Source organism: Eublepharis macularius, chromosome 12 (assembly GCF_028583425.1).
Source record: "Eublepharis macularius isolate TG4126 chromosome 12, MPM_Emac_v1.0, whole genome shotgun sequence".
In the NCBI taxonomy this organism is placed as follows: domain Eukaryota; kingdom Metazoa; phylum Chordata; class Lepidosauria; order Squamata; family Eublepharidae; genus Eublepharis; species Eublepharis macularius.
In genome coordinates, this window is record NC_072801.1 from 43379501 (window position 1) to 43402335 (window position 22835).

At 43.9% G+C, this 22835-nt stretch overlaps 1 protein-coding gene across 1 annotated transcript in view; it reads right to left on the bottom strand.

Moving 5' to 3' along the window:
- SKAP1 (src kinase associated phosphoprotein 1) overlaps window positions 1-22835 on the bottom strand; it is a 382276-nt gene that overhangs the window by 297488 nt on the left and 61953 nt on the right. Inside the window, exon 3 of the mRNA XM_054994890.1 lies at window positions 3242-3343. Within this exon, the coding sequence (XP_054850865.1) occupies window positions 3242-3332 (91 nt within the window). The 5' untranslated portion in view covers window positions 3333-3343. The remainder of the gene's footprint in view (window positions 1-3241; window positions 3344-22835) is intronic.

A 22835-nucleotide genomic window follows, 5' to 3' on the forward strand; every position in this document is an offset into this window, starting at 1 on the left:
TCCAGGACCACCCAGCGCCATACAAACATTAGCTTCTTAATCGCTCATTAGGGGCCATCATCTAGAACACGGTCGTGGCTCATTGAATAAAGCCGTCCCTCTCGAACTTTGTGGAATTGCCTCCCTTTATCATGATCTCCCCTCTGCCAGAGAAAGAAGCCATGTGTTGAAGGAGTGAAGAAGCTGTTTATTAAAAAAAAAAAAAACTTCTTTCTGAGATTCTTCTGTGCAAATGTACAGGAATACAATGCTAAAAAACCAAACCAAAACATTTGGGAGCCCAAAATGGAAAATTCCAGGGGCAGCACTTTCCTGCACACTGTAACGAAGTGGGGATGGAGGGGTAACATCAAAGCCTGAGGATATATTGGGTTAGATCCAACCAGCTTTTCTGCTGGTGAAAAAGGGAAGAGAGATTCCCCTTTCATCAAAAAGGATATCAAGGAGCCTACATGGACAAAAGCCCTGTGGGACAGGGGCTACAGTAAGAAGAGGAATTGGGCAAGACTGAGTGAAAAAGCTGGCCTGGTCCAACCACTATGTCTTTATATCCTAAACACTAGGTCTGGGATTAGCAGAAAGTCTGAATCATGTCATCATAATCAGGGATTGTCATCTGTTTTAATCTCTGTCTTGAAAGACTAAAACCAAACCAACCAGACAGTCTGTAGCTCAGATTCAAGAAGGTTATACACTTCTGCAGTTTTGTTTAATTTTATAAACCTTGGAATTTAAAAACGAGTGCCTCCCATTCCACAAAAACACCTCTGTGACATCAGAGCATGGAAGCCAATGACAGTGTAAACTGCTGTGACATGAACACTCTTCAGAAACAGGCCAACTATAACCACCAAGCAGATTGGCCACTTGCTGCCAGATGGCAGGTGAACACCCAAGTAAATAAATATTTCTAAAACCCGCAGTCAAAACTTGCTGCCAGACATCATGGAAAGAGCTTATTCTCTAAAGTTCTATGAAAGCTACCTCCTCCCCCCACCCCCTGCAACATAAAACAAGTGTCCTATTTCCAGGCAGGAGATCACCCACAGTCGCCAAACCTGGAGCGACTATTCCTGTACATCTTCATTTAAGGGGAACAGCAGTGTGTATGTGTAGTGCTTTCCCAGAGTCTTTAAGCAGTCCTTTTCCTCCCTGTGGGAATCTGAGTCTATGCCAAAGCAATTTTAAAGCAGCATCTATCTCTCTGCAAAAAAAAAAATGTTTTACAGAACACAGGCTACTAAGGGGATTTGCTTGCATATCTATTCCTGGTATGGCCTTGGCCTCCTTCCAGTTTGACTGGCTCCTTGAAAGACCATCAAGGAAATTCCCCAGGAGGCAGTAGGGTTTCAAAGCAGGATCCATGATACTAGAGACCTAATTGTCTTTACTTTTCCATTTTGACTACTGAAAAAGAGCCGTGGGAGGTTTTGCCCTTAACGATTGTCTGGAAGCAAAAGTTGACTCCGATTCCAGCACACTCCTGGAGGTATCCATTCTACAAAGATGCTGTTATTCGACCTTTAATAGGCAAGGATCATCCATCTCAACTTCACACCCAAAGGTTCTTTAGCACACAGACTTTCTGGCCATCAACCATCTGTAGCCATCACGATTCACTTTTTACCCCTTACAGCAAGAGGCAAAAGTAAAGAATGACTTTGACCCGACCCAGTGGCCAGTCTCACACCAACAGCACATTGGTCAAAAGGCAGACCAATACACATTTTATTTAGACAAGCAGGATGAAGATGATTAAATCAACAGATTTCCAAACTTTCAAAAGCCCCCAAACAACCAGATCAACATGGCATTCCCAGATCTCTTATCTCACTTCCACATTCTTTAAGTCAGACTGCAGAGATGAAAGGTTCTCCCATTCCCAGGCTGCTTTAGAGTTGAGCCAAGATGAATTTTTTTGCATAAATTTGGCGGGATTCCTCAAGTCTGAAAATTCCAACTTACCAAACTGTGTTACTTCTGTCCTTGACAGACCTTGTGTCTGTTTTAACTTTTAAAAAAAGATATTTATAAATACACTTTTCTCTCCAATGGAGCCCCAGAGCAGCTCACAACATTGTTCTCCTCTTCTCCATTTTATCCTGACAACCACCATCCTGTCAAGTAGATAAGGCTGAGAGCTTGTGACTGGCCCAATGCCACCAACTGAGGTTCCATGGCAGAGAAAGGATTCAGACCTGGGCCTCCCAGATCCTAGCCCAGCACTCTAACCACTACACCACATTGGTTCTCCTTTGTAGAAAACCTAATTTTTTGTCACAGAATTCTGACGTATGACAGGACAAAATTCAAATTCTGTAATCACCCAACTGTTTTTAAGTGTTGAATGTGTAGCTCCATTTTTAAGTCTTAGCATATGAAATCATGGCTGGTGTTCCAAACAAGACTGAGCCCCAGGACAAGAACTCTCCACCATTGTTTTGGATTTCCCTGTGCAGGGATGAAGGAACATTTTGTGCAAAGTGGGTAAGATGCAGGAGGAACCCCAGCAAGTTCTTGGTCCTCTCCCCATTCTATGACAGCCAACAGAACCTCTCTGCAATGAAATTGGCTTTCCTTTTCATTCCATAGACAGGTCAAAAGTCCTTTATGTTTCACCTTTCAAATTCTCTTTCAGATCACAAGAGTTAAACACACATATATTTAAAAGGATAGCAACTCTTCCATTAGTTTTATCAGGAGCAAGAAAGGGCATGCAATTTGGTCAGCTATAAAGAACCAATATAAGACCACCCAACCTTGCAAAGAAACAACAGAAAACTGGCTTGGATCCAGATCAGACATTTCCATGGACTCAAGGATTTCTGCTCATGGAGCATTACTTTCCCCTTCCCACAGCAGCCCCCAATGGTCCCCAAAATTCTGTTCTTGGAGAAGAGAGGACCCCCAGAAACAAGACTGCAGAGGGAATTCCACGCTGCTACAGGGGCAGAGGTGGAACTATCATATTTCATGAGCAGAAATCCTTGTGTCCACAGAAATGTCTGATCTGGATCCAATCCAATTATTTCCAGTCCAGTGCTCCAGCCCTGAAGGCCTGCATGTGGCTGGACACAGTTTATGGCACTCCGTCTAGATAAGTGGAAGATGGACAGGCAGCTCAGCTGGCCACCACACCCATTAAACCACACAAACATTCACACTCTCGACCCCCACCCCATCCCTAGCAACTTCAACCACCATCATAATCATTACAAAGGGTTTGAGAAGAGGGACTCACGGTTCTCAGGGCAGCTGAGGGAAAGCGATGCTTCTGATGTGAAGTTCCAGGTCTGGCTGTCACCGGAGGCATCTTGTGTTGGGCTAAACATGGCAGGAACCCCTAACAAGAAAGAGGAAAGTTGAGGATGAGCAAGATGGTTCTAGTTAAAGAAGCCAAATAACCACTTATGGAACGGCACAGTTCAAGAATGTGAATAACAAATTGGAAGGTGGTCAGAGATTCATTAGAATGATAAAATGCTCCTTTTCAAATATATCTACAAAACTTATGAACCCACAAAAGAGATTTCATTGCCCACAAGCTGATGCTTGCAGCCCTGACGCTCACGTGAACAAGGGATACTTGCTAGCCACATCTGTTCCTGCAGTCTCTTTCTGTGCAGACTGCCTAACATCCCTTCACCACAGCTTTATAAACAGCTATCTGTGATGGCAGATTCCCACAATCTGTGTTCCAAAAGTTGGAAGAACCTGGTTGTATGGATTTGCCATATTCCAATAGTGAAAATCGCCTTGAGAAGGTCTATACAATCACTAGATATGAGCAATAACAAATTTGGTGTTTTCACTTGCTCTCCAAGTTTGATTCTTCTGTACCCATCACCACAACATTATTTAATCCTACAAGTGCACTTCAAATTTCTGATCTGAATCTGCAAAGCCCAACAGCACAGGGCTAGCCAATTTTTGGGTTGTCAGACAGTGCATGGAGGCTGTGGTTCTCAGGCCGGAACTGTATTTTGCTATACAACCAGATCTCTTTAGGTGTGATCACATTCTATAATTGCAATCTGGGCCACCTACCTACCCACACTTTCCCAGTAAAACCAGATGTCAAGTAGCACCTTAAAAAATAACAAAATTTGTTCTGGTATAAGTTTTCATGAGTACACAGTTTCGACATGGGTGGGTCCTTACCCACTTAGAGTGAACTTTTTTAAAAAATTGGATCTTGATTTGAAATAGCTTAAACACTCCCCCCTTTCTGTTGTGAATATATAGATGTGTCAGCCAAATAGATGCATGCCCCAATGCATCTGATGAAGTAAACTCTGATTTAATGAAAGCTTATGCTGAGATGAAGCTGGGATGAACTTTGTTATTCTTTAAGGTGTCCTAGAGGATGGGCAGTCAGGGAAATGACCACTTGCCATGTTCAGACCTTCAGTATGTGTTTTACTGGCTGCCAACCTAGTCACAACACAGAAGAGCGCACATGAGCAAGGAGTCCAATTTGCAAATCATATTGCCAATGCAGTTGTCATAAAACTTAACAGATCGCTATCTTAGAGACTGCCTCCGTCCTTCCACTGAGCCACCTCCCAGGCAGTGTTCAAGTAGCTGTGAGTCAGCACATGGTTCTAACATAAAACCACTTTAAAATCACACTTAACAAGTTTATATCATGGTTCTCCCTGCAGTACCTCCTTTGTAGTCAACCAAAAGAGGAAAATTTTTTACAATGCTCGCCCCTTGTAGGAATGAAAGATTTTCTGTAAAGTCCTATGCTTTTCAGTCAAGAAAGGGATCTTAATTACATAGACTTCCCCCACTTTATGTAAATTACTGCCACTCACCAGAGGTTGGCACCATTATCAAATGTTCCAAAAGAAGATTCCTAACCCAAGACTGGCATATGTGAGAATTGCCCCCTTTCAACACCCAGTTCCCCAATCAATGGGCAACACCTGCCTGCTACTAATCAGGTATTAATAGTTCAGAGATACAAGAGAACAGGTTAGAGGATGAACACATGAAGCATCTTATACCAAGTCAAACCACTGGTCTCTCAAGGTAAAGACTATCCGCTCTGACTGGTAGTGGTTCTCCAGGGTCTAAGGCAGAGTTCTTTCACATCACTGGAGCCTTTTAATTGGAGATGGCAGGGACAGAGCCTGGGACCTTTTGCATGCCAAGCAGATGCTCTGTCACTGAGCCACAGCCCTTCCCTGAGATCGAAATGATGACAAAGTGGTAGGAGTTCCCATTCAAAAGGGAACAAAAGTTAAATATTCTTGGGCAGGTGTCACAGCTATGCTGAACTGAAGAGGAGGGGGTGCTGCTAACAGACATGGCTGATGGAGAAAGACAACATTCATCACCACGGGCAGAAGAAGAGAGAGGTCCTGATGAGCAAATATTGTGCTTGAACCTCCTTCAATTTTTCTAAAAGCTCACATATATACAGATGCCGGACAGCTGATAAAGGGGGCAAAGACAGCTGCTAAGTTCACTCAACACCACAGCCAAGAATGAAGGCTGGAGAGGGAGGGATTTTGTCTAATTTCAACAGGGAACTTAAACACAAAAGAAAAGCTATTAACTGCTTCTCCTGTCCCCAACCTTAGCAAACAACAAACCAAACAGGCACCTTGCAGTTTTAGCTGGAAGCTTCAGCCACAACAAGAGGGAAAGAAATCCTTCTTAGAAGTCTCCCAGGCTGGACTATGGTATGCCTAAGGATGCAATTAAATGATATGTCAGATCTCTATGACTGGATCTCTTAACATATTTAGTTCTATTTAATAGCAGCCATGCGGGCAGGGGGGAGGCAGAGGAGGCAGCAATTTGGACTGGAGCCATGGTTTTAACCCTTCTCGCTGTACAGTTTCCTGGACAGAAATCCCCTAACCCCATCAACAGCTATTAGCCCTAGCAGGGAAAGAAGACAGGCAGCCTTTCCCCCTCTATCAGGGCTAATAGCCATAAGCACATTACAATTTCTCTATAGCAATTGGCGGGGGTGGGGGGAAGCAATAAACATCCTCCAGCCATGCACCACAGCCCCAGTACAAATCTTTTCAGAAACAGGTTTTGAAGAAAGCTAGATGACCATGGGCCTCCAGTATTTATTTATTTAAAACATGTATATGCCACCTTTCCTCCCAAGGCAAAACAACATTTAAAATAGTATTAAAATAAATCAATAAATACGGCCACACAAACACACAACACAAAGAACTGGTAGGAGGGCCAATAACAGTTATTAGAGGGATGCCCAGCAAAACAAAAAGGTCTTTATCCACTTGTGGAAGACAGCAATAGAGGGAGAAAGATTAATCTCTTTGAGGAGGGACTTCCAAAGTTTTGGTGCCACAACTAAGAAGAGCACTCATATGGTGGGGGCACCTGAAGCAGGGCCTCCAAAGATGACTGGCGAAAGCAGGTAGGTACATATGGGAGAAGGAGGTCTTTAAGTTATGCTGGTCCCAAACTGTGTAGGATTTTAAAGGTAATACTAGCACTGTGAATTGAGAGCCCAGAAACAAACTGGAAGCCCATATGGATGGAACATGACTGGAGTGATATGATCCCTACAACCCACTCCAGTCAGTATTCTGGCCGCAGCATTGTATACCAACTGAAACTGCCGAAGAGTCTTCAAGGGCAGCTGCATACAGAGTGCATTGCAGTAGTACTACAGTGGAAAGATCTTTACTACCCAGGAAGGGCTGAACTTGGTGAAAGGCACCAGGAGCACCTCCAGGCTACAGACCTGCTCCTTCAGGGGGAGCGCGCAACCTCATCTAGAAGAGGAGGAAACCATTCCCTGGGTCAGAACTTCCCCTACCACTAGCACCTCTGGCTTGTCGGGATAAAGTTTCAGTATCTCATCTAGGTGGGGATACGTTCTTCAATTTGTATCCAGCTGTACAAGAAAGCTGACTCATCATTCTCTGGCTCATCAGTAGCTGGAATGCAGCCTGCAGATCAGGCACTTCTTTATTGCTGCATTGCCTCCTCATGAGCCCACTGTCTCTGTCTCTCTCATAGGGTTAGGGGAGAACTTTGGGGACCGGTAGTCCAAGTCTTGGCCTTACAAGGCGAGGGAATGGCTGCCCAGGATTCAGGCATGTAAGCAGCACTGCCTGGAGTTGAGCCATCAGGGGTAAGTCCTTTGACTGTGTGGCCTCAGGATCCAGGGGCCCTGGGTCTGAAAGAGGCTCTGGGTCTGGAGGGGGTCCAGTGGTTCTGGGTTTTGCCTTGGCCTCCTGCTCATCCCTCAGAAAGGATTCTGGTTTTCCTGGTCATCATTCAAAGAATCTGCTCGAGTCTGGCTCCGACAGGTTTACTGAGAGATCCTGCTTGTGTGAATCGAATCCTGGTGGCTTCTGCTAAGCTGGCTCCCATCAGGTAGCCCAGTACCAATTCTTGGAAGACTTTACAGCTTATCTCCTCCTCTTCCATGCCCCAGGATGTTCAGCTCACCTCCTTCCTTCTTAGGAAGTTCAGCTTCTAGCTTTCTGAAAACTGATTAAATTGAAAGGTTCTTCAATTATTTTATTTTTGACCTATTGTTTTTTAGATCTATGACTGCTAATAGGCAGCTGCTTTTATGCTCTTTATTATTTTATTGTTTGCTGTTTTATTAATCTAATTTGCTGCTGTTATATGGATCACTTTAAGAATGGGGTAAACTTATTTGTGTTAGTTGCTGTTGTCATGTTTCTATTCACTTAGTTTTATTGGGTTTTTTTTAATCTTGTTAGTTCCCTTGAATGTTACTTTAACAAAAGACAAGCAGAATAGAAATCCTCTCAAATAAATACGTAAACAAAAAACAACAAAAAGCCTCTTCTTAATTCAACCCTCATATCACAACCCTGAGACCCCCAGCATGGGTACCATACTGCCTAACAACATGTTTCCTGTTGCCCACTCCCATCTACTTTTCCTCCACCTCACTATAGCAGAAGTACTTTGGTTTATGTTTGCAGGGAGTGCCCATTCAGAAACTGCTGCCACCATCCTAGGATAGTGCTTGATTAGAAATGTCAAACATTTTATGATTGGTATGGCAGCCATTATATGTTTTGCTGTTCCCTGCCACCATGGCAGCCATTTTTCGGTGGTGCCCACTGCCTATTTTCAAATTTGAAAAGTACCCACAGATTCAACAAAGCTGGGGACCCTTGTAGCCAATATTGGATTTGCATCAGTGTGGCAGGCATAGGAAAAGATGTTTGAAGGTCGTGTGCAAAACCATCCTAAACATTTGTAAAAATGAAGCATCTACTTGTGTGAACAGAAGACGAGTAACTGGCTTGTCCCTTTTACACTTCAGCTTCAGATTGTAAACTTTAAGGAGAATACTCTACATTACAGTTTCTTTTGGAGGACTTCAATCCCTCCCCAAATGAATCAGAAAAGAAAATTTAAAAATAAAACTTTTTTTGGTTTTGTTTTTCATTATTCAATTTGCTTCCCCCATAAAGTTTATGGAGCAGCAACAATTAGATGAGTCCAAGTGACAAAGAAAAAGAAAAACAAGGGAACAAGTTTATCAGAGACTAAGGAACTATTGTCCCTGAATTGGGGAGGGGGGGGGGAGCCTCATTAGCTTTTAATGAAAATGCAGGGAATTAAACAAGTAATAGCATAGAAGCACCCGTAATTAGCTTGTACCCCAAATCCCCCAAACTATCACTCTCTGGCACACGTACAAAAATAAGACAAAGTCCCAGGGAAGGAACAAGTAAGCCAATGCGGGCTGAAAACATCTCACAGGAGGTCTAGTGCTACGGTACTTTAATTCCATGGAAGTATATTAAGCCTTGCTTGTACCTTGCCTCTGAGTTTTACAGCATGGCGGGGGGAAAAAAGAAAGAAGCAAACTGCGGTACCTATTAGCCAGCGTGCTTTTTATAAGGCCACTGTGCTCCTGCTGCGCTGCAATGACAGGCCCAAAGGTGCAATGCGTAATTAATGGAGAGCGCATGCTGGATCCATATTGATTCAAAGTGAGCTGCATCAGCCTGGGATTCTGTCTCCAGTGACAAGAGGCCTAAAAGGCAGAAGACTAAAGCAGAAGCTCCAAGAAAAAATTAACTACTCTGCTACATAAAACGGGGCTCCAGTCAAAAGCGGAACCCTTAATATTGCATCACTCAAGGCCTGCATGAAGCAATTCAGCATATCTGAGCATCCCTAAAATGTGTTTGCTGTTTTACCACTTATTAATCACATCCAGGCTCCCAGGACAAAAGTTGTGACCTCCAGGCAGGCTTGAACCTCTCATTGGAGGGGGCGGGGGTTGAGCTGTTAGTGGAGTTGCCAATCTCCACGTGGTGGCTAGGAATCTCCCAGTATTACAACTGAGCTCTAGATGACAGAGATCAGTTCCCTTGGAGAAAATGGGTCCTTTGGAGGGTTGACTCTATAGTAGTGTACCCTGTGGAGGCCCCTCCCCTCCTAAACTCCACCCTCCCTGGACTCAACCCTCAAAATCTCCAGGAATTTTACAACCTGGAGCTGGCAACCCTAGCTGTTAGTCCTTTATAGAACTCCATTCAGATTGTGACTACCTTTTTTGCATAACCAAATTCATGTACATTTTAAAACCTTGTGTAGGCTTAAGAGGGAGGAAGGAGATGAGACATGATTAAAAACATTACAGCAGACAAAGACACCAGTTTTGAGTTGCCAGTGTTCCCCTCTGAGTGCTGCTTCTTAACATTGCTTTTAAAAACACGACACAGGCCATAGGCCAGTTTATTATGTTAAGTGCTATGAAGAGAAAGGATCCGTTGTGCCCTGGGCATGGGGAACTCTCATAAACAGTACAGACCACAGTCAATCTGGAGCCCAGCTGTGTGCAGTTATCTAGAATTTTCCCAGCCTGAGTGAAAAGTGAGCCCTTTTCTCTCCTTTCCCCCTTAAGCATTTTTAAATGTCTGCACCTTGTAACATAACAGTAGTGAAACTGTGTAGAGCTGGGGAAATGGTACCAAGATTTGAGAAACTGGCTAGCAGCAGAAAATTAAACTTGCTAAACTAGAAAAGATCCTAAAGACAAGGCACTGGGATATTTCCTGGGCAGACCAGGGGTGAGAAATTTGGCCAGGGTGGAGAATCTCTAAGCTTCCATATGTAAAAATCCCATGCTCCTAGCCCTTGTGGATGTAAAGATTATCTTGAATGTGTATGGGTAATACGTGCCAAATCAGAGACTGATGTCACACTTCCCTTCAGGATCATAATACTGTGAAGACTGTGTGTGTGTTGTATGTTTGCGTACAGGCTCAATCACTACAAATCAAGACATGCTACAGTTTTCGTGTCAGTACTTCATACAACTTGTGGCACAATACAATTTGAAGAAGGTAGTTCATACTTTCACATGTAAGACAACCATAATCAGATTTGTACAGCCTGAACAAGGTAACTTTTCTTGGCACAAAATCTGGATCCTTTTTTCTTCCTTTCAGAATGGCACACACATTGCCAGGATAAAATGGGCAAGAGTGAAAAACTCAGTACATGTGGATTCTTCCGGGCAAGTCCAAATCTGTGTGCTAATGCCAGCAGATGGCACTACGTGGCTTCTAACTTAGGGGAGCCTGGAATGCAGCTGGGCACGCCACCTGGTCTTATTGCAATTCACTCCAATATCTGCAAAGATGTTCAGATACCTTCCCTGCATTAAAAGTTCCCAAGCAGATCTTTGGACTGAATTCCAAAAATCCCAGAAGATGCTTTGCAGCACACAGGCCAATAGCATACCTTGCAAACTCAAAGCTGGTCTGGTTTGTACAACTACTTGCTCCATATTGCTGTGGCCACAGCTTACTCTTGACCAAGCATGTATCAAGAAATGGGGAGAAATGGAAACATGAAGCATGCATGGTTATATGCATAGCCAGCAACAGTGCAGCCCATTGCCAACCAGATGTATCCATGGACATCTGATTCACACTTTCATTACTTCAGACGACCCACAGACAATAGATGCCTTTGTGGAGAAAACACATGTGCAGTATGGCAACTCTGTAAATCTAATAACTGGGGGGAAGGCTGATCCAATTCATAATTCATATACTGGAAAATACATCTTGCTCTCATTTTGGATGTTCTATATTGGCCTCTTGAAAAATGCAGACAGCTAGTGCCCAGCAGTGCATTCTACTGCAAGAGAGAGCCTCAGTTAACACTGCTACCTTCAAAAGAGAAAAGAACATAAACTCTTTAGCATTAAAAAGAAAGGCCAGGGCCCCACCCAAACAAGCAGGAACTATGCAAGAGCTCTTCTGCTCTCTTGCATAACTCCTGTTAATTTCAGCATCCGTAACTTTCACATGTGGCTCGAAGAAACATCTTTTTCATTGATCTTTGGAATACCTGAAAGGGTTCTGCATTGAGAAATGCATTCATGTCCGAGAGAAGATTGTTAAGGGAGAGTCAATTAGAGATTTCCCTCCTGCCCACATTTCCCTTCAGTGAACGTCTTTATCTGGGTACCTGGAGTTTCATTAAGAGCCTTTTTAGGTTGTGGGGGGATCAATATTAACCGGGTTGAGTTTATGCTTTTATGATGGACTAGTTCCTGTCGGGAAGGAAGCAAGAAGTCCCTTGCTCGAGCTCAACACTTGAAAGCCTGTAGGAAGAAACCAAAAAATCCCGCTTCTAACTAATGAACCCTCAAGTATCTCATTGGAAATAAAAGCTGATGATCCAGGCTCCATCTGCCTTCATGCTCCATGGTGTCAGTATCTCCAGATTTTCAGAGACTAATTTAACAATAATGCACATTCCCAAAACAGATTTGCAGAAGTGTTATTGATACTGCAGCTTAACACTCCTTACTGCAGCCGTTCCTCTGAATTATTGGCTATCGAGAAGAAATGCAGCCGCTCTTGTAAACCTTTTTCGCACATAAAAATGATATCACGGCCTCCCATTCTGCAGGGCTGTAGTTAAAGGCTCTGTCAACATTGCCATTATAAATTACATCCCCTTTTGAACACATTTATGAACTAGAAAAACGGCACACCGTTTCTCAGCGAGAATGGCTGGTAGGCCTCATCGGTTCCTAAATACCCGTTTGAATGGGTGCTGTTAGCTAGCTTTTGGCACTGAGGTGTGCAAATCTTAGAGCCAATTTCAAATGTTATGGGGCAACTCCAACCAGGGCCTTTGTATACCCCAGGTCCAGAATCTGCTCTTTAAAGCAAGTGGTAATAAACAGGGAGTGCCTCTGAGCAAGTGCAGATGGCATTTCTCTTACCTGATAATGGAAAATCAACTAAACTCTGCGTATCCAGGATTAGAGAGAAGGGGTTCAGGGTTGGAAAGTGTGCCTTCTGAAGCCACAGCACACAGTATTTTTAAACAAGAAATTAAACACTGCAATCGACAGCTCTTGGGGCTGGATAACAGCACTAGAACTGGCTTATAGAAAACGGATTTAAGTTTACAAATGAATTTGCTATTAGAAATCACAGCAAAAGGTACAGGAGACTATTTGAACCATGACATTGAGCTAGGAGAGAGGTTCATAATTGGAATTATGTAGACACAACCAAGCTCCTCTGGGCAGACCCCCTCTAGCTCTCTCATAGTACATATTAACTTCTCTCCCTCCCGCCTTAGACTCAATTCTATGGAGCTACATTAATCAGGAAAGGCAGTCTAAGGTGGAAAAGATGGAGCTTAGCTCAAAAAATTTCCAGAGGTGAGGGTTGATTTGACAAAGCTACATCCCTTCTGCAAACTGGCAACTGAATGAGAGCCCATGCTACCTGCAATCCTCCCAGTACACTAGGGTTAACAACTCCAGGTTGGGAGATTGGGGGACAGAGCCTGGGAAGGGTGAGGTTTGGGTAGGGGAGAGAACTCCGCAGGGTATAATGGCATAAAGTCTATCCTCCAAAGCAGCCATTTTCTCCAGGAGAACTGTTCTCTGTCATTTGGAAATCAGTTGTCATTCTGGAAGAGCTTCAGGCCCCATCTGGAGGTTGGCAACTGTACAATATGCACAGTTACAATGTTTGGCTAAACAGGGCAACAAGCCAATTTTGCAGACATGTATAGCTTGGTCTATGTGAACCAGAACCCTGGAAAATCCAGCAGTCAGCGCAAGTATACCGAAGCTGTGTGCACATGCAAAATACATGTGCTGCCCCTGTACAAACAACAACGTGACTGCATGTATTGGAAAGATCTATGCATGACTGTTGGCCTCCCAGTATGCATAGATGCAACACCTGAAAAAGGCTAGAGTTCACTGGAAGTGATCCCAACCTGGTACCCAGGGCAGAGTTCTCCCAGAGTGACATATTTTCAACAGTTCATAAGGACTTTACCAGGAAACTTGGGATAAACCTGACTAAAGATTCACTGGGAACGAAAGCCGAGATTTCAAAACAATACACCACCACAGAATACTGGCATAACCCTAATAATGTTTTTTACGCACAAAATAATGCAGGGCAATATGCTGGACAACAGATATGAAGCTGGATTGGGTTATCCAGAGACTGGTCCCTTCTGACTTTGGATTCAGCAATAGAGATAAAAATGGCTTCTCAGAGCTAATTTTGTTCATTAAGGTAACTCCAGTTTGCTAATCAAACAAAGTGAAAAGCAAATTAACGGGCTACTAAAATGCCACAGGGTTTAATAGCATTGTGGCTGTGATAATCCCTATGAAAGAGATGCGTGCAAAACAGATGAAGCGATAGGCTTTTTATTGGAAGAATGTTTCTCTCCAAAGCAGCAGCCAACAAAAGGGAGTACCATCTCATTTCCTTTTGCTACTATGCTCTCACTTTTAAAAATTTGCTCACACTAAAGCAGATGCAGCCACATTTTAGAAAAGGAAGGTTTGATGCACTTCTCTAGAAGCTGGCAGGGCATCCCAAAGTCCTAGTTTTTCAGCAGAATTCTCCCACCAATAATTTCTCATAGTGAACCCTCCTGGCCACCCTCCATTTCAATTCCCTCTCTTTTCAAGAGCAGTTTTGGGGTTTGGAGTGAAATCTGCTCCAAGGGAAAAAAGAAAAACAATTGTTTCAAGAGGTTAGCCATGTTAGTCTGTAGTAGCAGAAGAACGTTCAAGTACAGTAGTACCTCCAAGATACAAACTTTTGTGAGTCAAAACTCACTTTGTCAGTTACAAGATGTATCTGTATCTGAAAAAGTGAGCTTTGACTCAAAAATACTAACAGCCCTGGAAAATTTTGTTCTTCTTTAAGGTTCTATTGGATTCAAATTTAGAATAATAATTAAAGAAACAAGCACACACAGTTTCCCCATTGGAAGCTCGAGTGCCAATTCTCCAAATACAAGGCTAGGAGAGAGATAAATGTTGGTAATAAATAAAACAGCTTTTAAATTATGGTCTAGGGAGAGCCCAGGGACAAAGTGAAGCAGCCAAGTAGCAAGCCAGGATGAGTGGTTCCTAAAGCACTAAAAGCCAGCAATGCAGGGGCCGCTGAGCTCAGACCTGCCCAGCAACTATTGGTGTTACATCAACTCACCTGTTGCCTCCTTCTGCACCACCACTAAATCAATGCAACAGGTGAAACAACACCTGCTGTTGGCTCCTCTGGCCTGAGCTGAGTGTGCCCTGCAGAGCTGCTGGGCCCTGCTTGCTCCTGGCTGCCAGAAGCCCTCCAAGGCAGTGGCCAACCAGGAATTTTCCCTGTCAAATAAATGGCCCATCTCCCCAAGGAGGTCCTCACTTGGACAGAGTTCATAAATGGGAGAAGGTTACCCCAACCAGGAACTCTGCTCAGGTCCCAGCCTTTCTGGAGCACCTGAGTAAGCCACACTGTGTACGTCTCTTCAGCCATCTATGGCTCTTTCTATCCATTAGACTCCCCGGGCAAGCAGGCATCCTTCAGCCTTCAATGAGTCAGGAAGAGGAAACAAGAAAGAGAGTGTGGACAAGTGGGTGAGTGCGCCTGATAAAACAAAATGAAAACTCTCTTCAGTTCTCAGATTCATTCATGTAGTTAGCTGTGGGCACTAAATTATGCACAACCATCGCTCAGGCAGTGCATGACTGACAAATCATGATACAGAAAGTTTAGAAGAGGGACCTGAAGACTCTCTCTCTTATGAGAAGCACCAAACTAGAAAGATGATTTACTGTCAAATTTTTATCTGACATTTCCTTCAAGAAGATCAAAGTGGCACACATGGTTCTCCCCTACTTTATTGGACCCTCATAACAGCCCTGTATGGTAGACGAAATTGTGAGAGAGATCGAGACTGACTCTCTCTCACTTGCCCAAGGTCACCCAGCAAGTTTCATGGCTAAATGAGGAATTAAACCCAGGTCTCTCTGCTCCTAGTCCAACACTAACTACTATGTCATACTCTGTCATGCTCCTTCTAAAGCATGCCTGGGTGATTCGCTAGGGATAGCTGCTCAAAGGGCAATAGTTGAGATAAGTTCAGTTTCCTACATGCTTAGGCCAGTAGCACATGCCCTTTATCTACCCCCAGCAGCTACCCAGCTCTTCAAATATTTCTTGACATTTGCCTTGTTAATAGGCACATGAAAATCTCACTGCCACACTTCTAATTTGCAATTCCATTTTCCTATTGAGAGGAAAGTATTTCTGAAGGTAATTTGACTATCGATTCAAATTTCAGCACACTCTAGTCGTGCATTCATTTTTCTCAGCTTCTTGAAAAAGCTTAAAAAGATTTCAGTACATTTCACTTGTAGTCAGACTGCAACATAGGTTTTGTAGTTTTAAAATTATATAAACAGTCACCCATGTCTCCTCCATCAGGGGTAAAACAGGTTGTAGGTACCAGTTTGGGGTGGGAAAATGGCAGTGGCTGAAGGATTATGGAGACCTTTTTGGTCTCCATTGGGTTTTTCCTCTTATTGTTAGTTTGTAAATTTCTAGGTAACAAGAGAAAACCAGGTTCGAATCCCTACCTGGCTTTGAAGCTTACTGGGTGACCCTGGGTTGGTTACTCTCTCCCACAACCTAACTTCTACTTCATAGGGTTGCTGTGAAGACAAATGGAGCATGGGAGAACCATAATTGTTGCTCTGACCTCCTAGGAGGCAGGATGGGATAAAAATTTAATAGATTAAATAGGCAATCTATTCTTTGAAGGGCTGGCCTTACCTCAATCCCATATGAAGCAATTGCTTCAAGCAGCACGTTCCTAAGATGAAAAGTGTCCTAAAATGGAATATTCCTATGTGTTTCTATAGTGTGTGTGTGTGCGTGCATGCGTGCGCACGCATGCGCATGTGTGCAGGAAGCTTTACAAAAAGCTGTCTAGCTTAGCTCCTGAAAAATGACACACACAGGGTAGCAAATGCTTTTCCTTCTAGCAAGATGCAAAGGTAAACATCAGAGCAGAAACTCAGCTGCGAGATCATTAAATTTTTTATATTATAAGGCATCACCACTCACCAGGAAGAACAATGAAAAGAATGCGAAGACATATTAGACAGCATTGTGCAGAAGTCAAGAGTGCGTAAAGTTTGCTCTTTCAAAACATTTTTTTAAAAAGCCTCTGAATACTTTGCCCAGATTTTGAAGTCTGCATTTAAGTAGTAGAATGCTTGATTCATTGTAGTTTAACAAAATACAATGTATTCTCGATGTATGTATGTCTTTTTCGCTAAAGGTGGGCTCATATAGTTTAAAATTCTGCAATTTTCCCAATTGAGGAGCCTCTACAAAACATTAGGATGGCCTGGTTGCCATACTATTTTCTAGAATGTTGATCACTCCTTGGTGCCTGGGAATGAGAGGAACAACCCTGCTAAATATTCATGAATCAGAAGAGGTTTCTGCTGTGATTGGAAGACAAACTGTCAAGCTCGGCTGCAGCTATCAGGTTCTCACTTGCAAAATAGTTTCATTCCAAGTTACAATGAATGGGTTTTGCCAGTAGGGGGGGCTGCAGTGTGCCACATTTTCCTTGTCTGGAAAAGCAAGGCAGAAAACAGCTCCCTCAACAATGGAGGAAAATTTAAGATGAACTAGTCTAGATGTTAACCCTATCACTGTCTCCTGACAAGCTTTCTGGCATTCATAAAGGAGGCAGATGGTAGCAACTAATAGACACAGGCAAATCAACACTGGCCAGCCATATTTCATAAAGCAATCCCTAGCCTTGGAAAGAGGAAATCCCAGCCCTAAGGAAGGAGGGAGAGGGGGGGAAATCCACTATTGTTAAAAACCAACAAATGCAGCCTTCTGGGAGATGGTAAGGAAGCCAGGAACAGGGCAACTCAAGTTCTTGGAAGCAATGTTTGGAAAGAAATGGAAGGAAATGCATACTGATGGGGATAAGAGTTCTGAGCTCTTCAGTAGTCAAAGCAGACTGAGTGGCTAATAATCCACACTCAGCTGCAGGGACTACAATCCATATATGCAAACAGACTTCCTCACCTGGACTTACTCTACCAGGTAAGCAGAAGGCTGCTTTATAATATAAAGAACAATGTTGTATACAAATAGAGCCTCACCCCCTAGAGACTGAATTTTACATCAGGCACTATCCTTGTGCCTCTCCTTGTACTGCTCCCTCTCTTCTCTGGCAAATGGTCCTTTTCACAAGCAACAATAAGAACACCGTTTAGACTCTTCTCAAAGTGCTTTTGAACACACTTGTAGACTCGGGTGCATAATAAACAGCATGGCCGGGGAATCCTTTTAAAAGTTAAATAAAGGCCCTCTTGCAAGATAGGTTTCCATTCTTTTTCATGCCGTTCTCTGGTCACCTGTAAGCAGATGTGCTCCTTCCTCAGGGCAGATTCTGCCCCACATCTTGCCTGGTTGCTGTAACAAAGGGATATTTAACTGTCAAAAGCTTATGCCCTGGAAATCTTATTGGTCTTTAAGGGACTACTGGACTTTAGCAAGAAGTGATTGTTATTAATAACTTTCCTTTTGTTGAGAAGCCAGCCAATAGGGTCAGCATTTTATATTTTAAAAAACACAGGAAAGTTTCTAGCCCTCATTGAGACAAAAAGTTTGTGGCATTTTTTTTCAGTGCAGCGTCTGCTCAAAACTCAGCACAGAGCCGATGTGTTCAGAATTCCCTAGACTCTCACATTGTGCTAATCCAAGGCTCAGGTGACGCTGTGTAGAAACAATATATCATGTACAGAATTCCCAGAGGGGCCATTTCTTTACCACTCTTCTGTTCATCATGAGCATAGAATAATGGTAGGGCCATGTGCTCATTTAAGTAACCCTTGAGATTTCATCATAAAATAGAAAGCAGCAGTGTTTCCCCCCCACAAACACAGGCGCTCAGTTCCCAAAGACTCACAGTTCAGATGCATCTCCTGGACCCCCGGAAACTAAATGCCAGGATATTTAAAGGCCCAAAATGGAAACAGATAGCTGTTCAGAGCTACCAGGTTTTCTACAACAGGATGCAGGCATGAGGCCTGAAACATTTTCTTCTTTCTTCTGTCCTGCTCTTTTCTGGATCCATCTGGATGAAGTGTTCTGGAGAACCTGAAAGCTTGCTCACTGCTGCATGTTATTTTGGTGGGTCTTTAATAAAAGATATTGTGTGACTGACTGGTTTTCGGATTCTGCTTTGAACCAGCTCAGCAACCTCTAGGTAGTTTTCTGTCTGTTTTTAAAAATTAAGTTATGTTAAGTTTTCAATTTTTTCCAGAGAAAAAAGAATCAAAATGAAGACTCAGGAGAGGCCTGCTAGTTGAACAGAGAGAAAGAATAAATGAACAAAGGCTTAATTTGAGTTAACACTCAGTTTATGAGCACCATGGCTCAGTTCTGGAAGATGTGAAGTGTAACAGAATACAGAACATCTGAAGTATGTGCAAGGAATATTGTCTCCAAATGCCTAAATGCAGCCAGGCTAAACCCATCCACAAACAAGGGCAAACTGAGGCTCTACCACCCCTTTTTAAAAATTAACCACTGCAGAGACCAGGTCTGCTCATGATGATCTAGACAGTCAATCAATTGCCTCAATACTTTTTCATCCCTTTTCTCTCTGGCCTTTTCCAAAATGCATCTCAAGTCACAACTAGTCTATCATCACCTTAACATGTAACAGCATTGAACACAATAGGCTTACACAACACACCTGGTAAAGTACGTGAGAATTTTGCTTTCAAGAATAATTTACAAAGCACTTTACGATCTCGACCCAACAAGCAGCATCCAATCATATGTCTAATAAAAATGTGTGCCCCTACTATGCAGCTCAGGGAAATCCACAAAGTGAGGACCCATCCAGGGCTCAGGCAGAGTTCTCTCCAGGTTTGCAGAAGATTAGTAAATAAAAACAACAATAGAAGGATGTTTTAAAAAAAACCAGATGGGACTAGCATGATATAAACATGCACATTCATTGCAAAAAAGGAACAATGGAATTCCTTGCCAGCTGTGGTCTTGAGACCACTCATAAGATCTCAGCAGTCATTTTGTGTTGTCTAGACAATTCAACAAAACACTGAGATCCAAAAAGAGGGGAAAGTAGAAATGCAGGGTGGAAGAGAGGAAGAGGGACAGACCAAGGAGCTGCAACAAGACAGGGAATGGAAAGTGGCATCTGGTGAGAAAGAGCTCAGAGAGGAGGAATGGAATGGCAACTAAGGCAGTGGGTGCCAGGGCAAAGAAAGAGGCCTGTGCAAGCAAGAGACAAGGGTAGAAAAAGTAGGAGCTGGCAGGGGAAGAGGAAATTTACACAATGCAGAGAGAGGAAGGTGGCATGGGATTTCTACTCTCCTCCCCTACGAGTCTCTGTTACGCCAGTTTTCACGGTAAGAACCATTCCAAAGGATGAGCAAGTTGCCCAAGCACATTGGGCAAGTCACTTGCTGAACTTGATTCTGAACTTAGATCTCCCAGGCTCAGAGTTGTTAGAGTGTTAGATTAGGATCCAGGAGACCCAGGTTCAAATATCAACTCCACCATGGATGCTTGATAGGGTGAGCCTGGGCCAGTAACACACTCAGCCTAATATATCTCATAGGGTTGTTGTTGCAAGTATAACATGGAGGGAAGAAAAATGAAAGTCGCTTTGAGTCCCCATCAGGGAGAAAGGTGAGATATAAATGACGTAAATAAATAAATAACTCCACTTGACCATATTATCTCCTAACAGAAAGAGGGAGGGCCCAGCATTAGTCCTTCGGGGGCCAGTTCTCAGTTTACATTAGGCACTTAGCTACAGCTTTCCACGTCCCAAATATACATAATTCTCATCAAACTGATGTGAAACTTAATGCATGTCTTTAAAATATTCTACAAGAAAAAAACAAGAAAGATGCCTTCAGCTTTTACGTTGCTTTATACTCACATATACAATATTATGTATGTTTTATGCATTGCATATATACTGCTGAGTGATTTTAGAAGGCAAGCAGTTACTGCTGCATCAATGTTATACATTTTAATAAAGAAACCATTTGCTTCTCCCTCCACTCCTGCCTTTTCAATATAGTACTCTGGTCAGAGACTTCTGTGCAGCAGGTAGCACATAATTACAGCCTAGCTAAACAAGATGCTGGGAGAGAGTGGTTCAGCTACTGGACTAGACTGTGAAGAGCTGAGTTCAAATCTCCACACTGCCACGAAGCAGGGACTTTGGGTCAGTCACTTCTTCAGACTAACCTACCTCACAGGATTGTTGTGAGGATAATAAGGGAGAACCATATAGGCTAATGTAAGTTCCTTGGAGGAACAGCAGGATAAAAATGTGATATATAGGTAGATAAAGAACAGCTGGATGAGATCCCAGAGTAGACCACAGTGACAGCACTTGGGGTAGATGGATCTGGGATGGGTTTAAAACCTTTGCTGACCTCTTCCCCCACCCCATCCCTCTTGTTCTAAAGGGGAGGGGAGTGTTTTACTTCCCTCTCCTGGCTGGTGTCCACACAAAATATTTTGATCTACCTTACCTTAAGACAAACTACAGTGCCTTTTTTGGGAACATCCACACAACATGGTCTCCCCCCGCCCCTCCACAATCTTTCTGCAGTTCCCATGGTTTTGTGACAATCTGCTGCATCTCTCCCCACTCCCCACCCCCCGCCCCATCATTTTGCAACAATCTTTTGAGACAGATCATAAATGGCCATTGGCACACTGCATGGATAAGGTGCATGCTTTTGCAGCTCCTGTCCATGCTGTCACTGTTTTGCTTGCCTTAGCTGAGTCACTATCCCATCCAGGGCTCATTTGGAGGGGGAACACACCGGAACAGTGTTCCAGCAGTTCCCCAAACATTCAGGTGGCCCTGGCCACCTGACTTTTGGCCATTTGGGGCCTTTTCAGCCTCGATTGGGACTGAAACAGCCTGGATCGGGTTCGTGCCATGGCACTGACCCAATCCCGGCCGTTTCAGGCCCAATCCCAGCCAAAACGGGCACAAAATGGATGGTTTTGGCCTTTTTGGGCCCAGATCAAGGCTGAAACAGCCCGGATTGGGTCGGTGCCAAGTGGGGGAACCCTCCCCTGCCTGACAACGACTGGGCCCCGGCCATTTTGGCCCCGATCAGGGCCGAAACAGGCCCTAAATGGCCATTTTTGGCACTTTAGGGCCCGTTTCAGCCTGGATTGGGGCCGAAAAGGCTGGGACTGGGTCAGTGCTGGGCAGGTGAGGGTTCCCCTGCCTGGCACCGACTCGATCTGGGCTGTTTCAGCCTCAATCCAAGCCCAAACGGGCCATTTGGGGCTATTTTGGGCCCATTTCCACAGGGATCGGGGACAGAACAGCCGGGATCGGGTTGGTACCGGGCAGGAGAACCCTCCCCTGCCTGGCACTGACCATGTCCGGGCTGTTTTGGTTCTGATCCAGGCCACAAATGGGCCCCAAATGGCCATTTTGAGCCATTTTGGGCCCGTTTAGGCCTGAATTGGGCCAAAACAGCCCTGATCGGGCCACTGCCAGGTGGGGGAAACACTCCCCCATTTGGCAGCAGCCGAATCCTGGCCATTTTGGCCCGATCAAGGGCGTGACATATGCTAATTATTTATGCTAATGAGTTCCTGCAGCTCTTTTTCTATGAAATGACCCCTGATCCCGCCCCCCCCACCAGAGTATAGTGATATATCAATTGCAGATCTTTTAGATAAACCTCCACATGATATTGTGGTGTGTGTGGCAGCCAGACAGGGTCTGAGGCAAGGAAAGTGAGGAGAAACTACCGCACAGAAACTCAACTGCCATTTCAAATGCTTCTGCCCTGATACTATAGCCCTGATTCAAACTGGGCCCTACACCACTATTTGATTTTTTTTAAAAAATAATGAAATGAGTATCCTGCCACAGGCCTTGTGTCTGGTTAGGCCTCAGATAATGTAGGGACCAGTAGGAAGGGAAAACCATCATCTTCACCAGTGTGCAAGTATCCAGAGGCATTTGATTGGCTGCTCTTAAAATGCTGGATTTGGTGGACTTTGATGTGATCCCCACAAAAATTCTTATGCTCTTAGCACAGGTTAATTAGAAAAATAGAGTTGCTTATGTCTCTGATCCCTAGGCATTACACCCTAATTCCTAGAAGCACTGCCCCCTAAACCCAAAAAGGAAGCTGCAGTTACTTCCTGGGAGCAAAAAAACACTCTGCACCTGCTCAGAGGCATGCTCCCTCACACATTGGGCTGGATCCAGGACAGCGATTCCACAGGTACCAGGACTTCCATCCAAGGAGAATGATTTTTGGAGCCTCCCTCCCCAAAACAGATTGAAATGCCTCCTAAAAACCTTGATCCTTGGAGAGAGGGGGCCCTCAGGAGCAGGATTTGCAGGGGGAGTATTTGGGGCAGCCACAGAGGGGGAGCTGCAAAACTAGATGTTCTGTGGCTATGGTAATGCCGTGCTGGATTCAAACTATT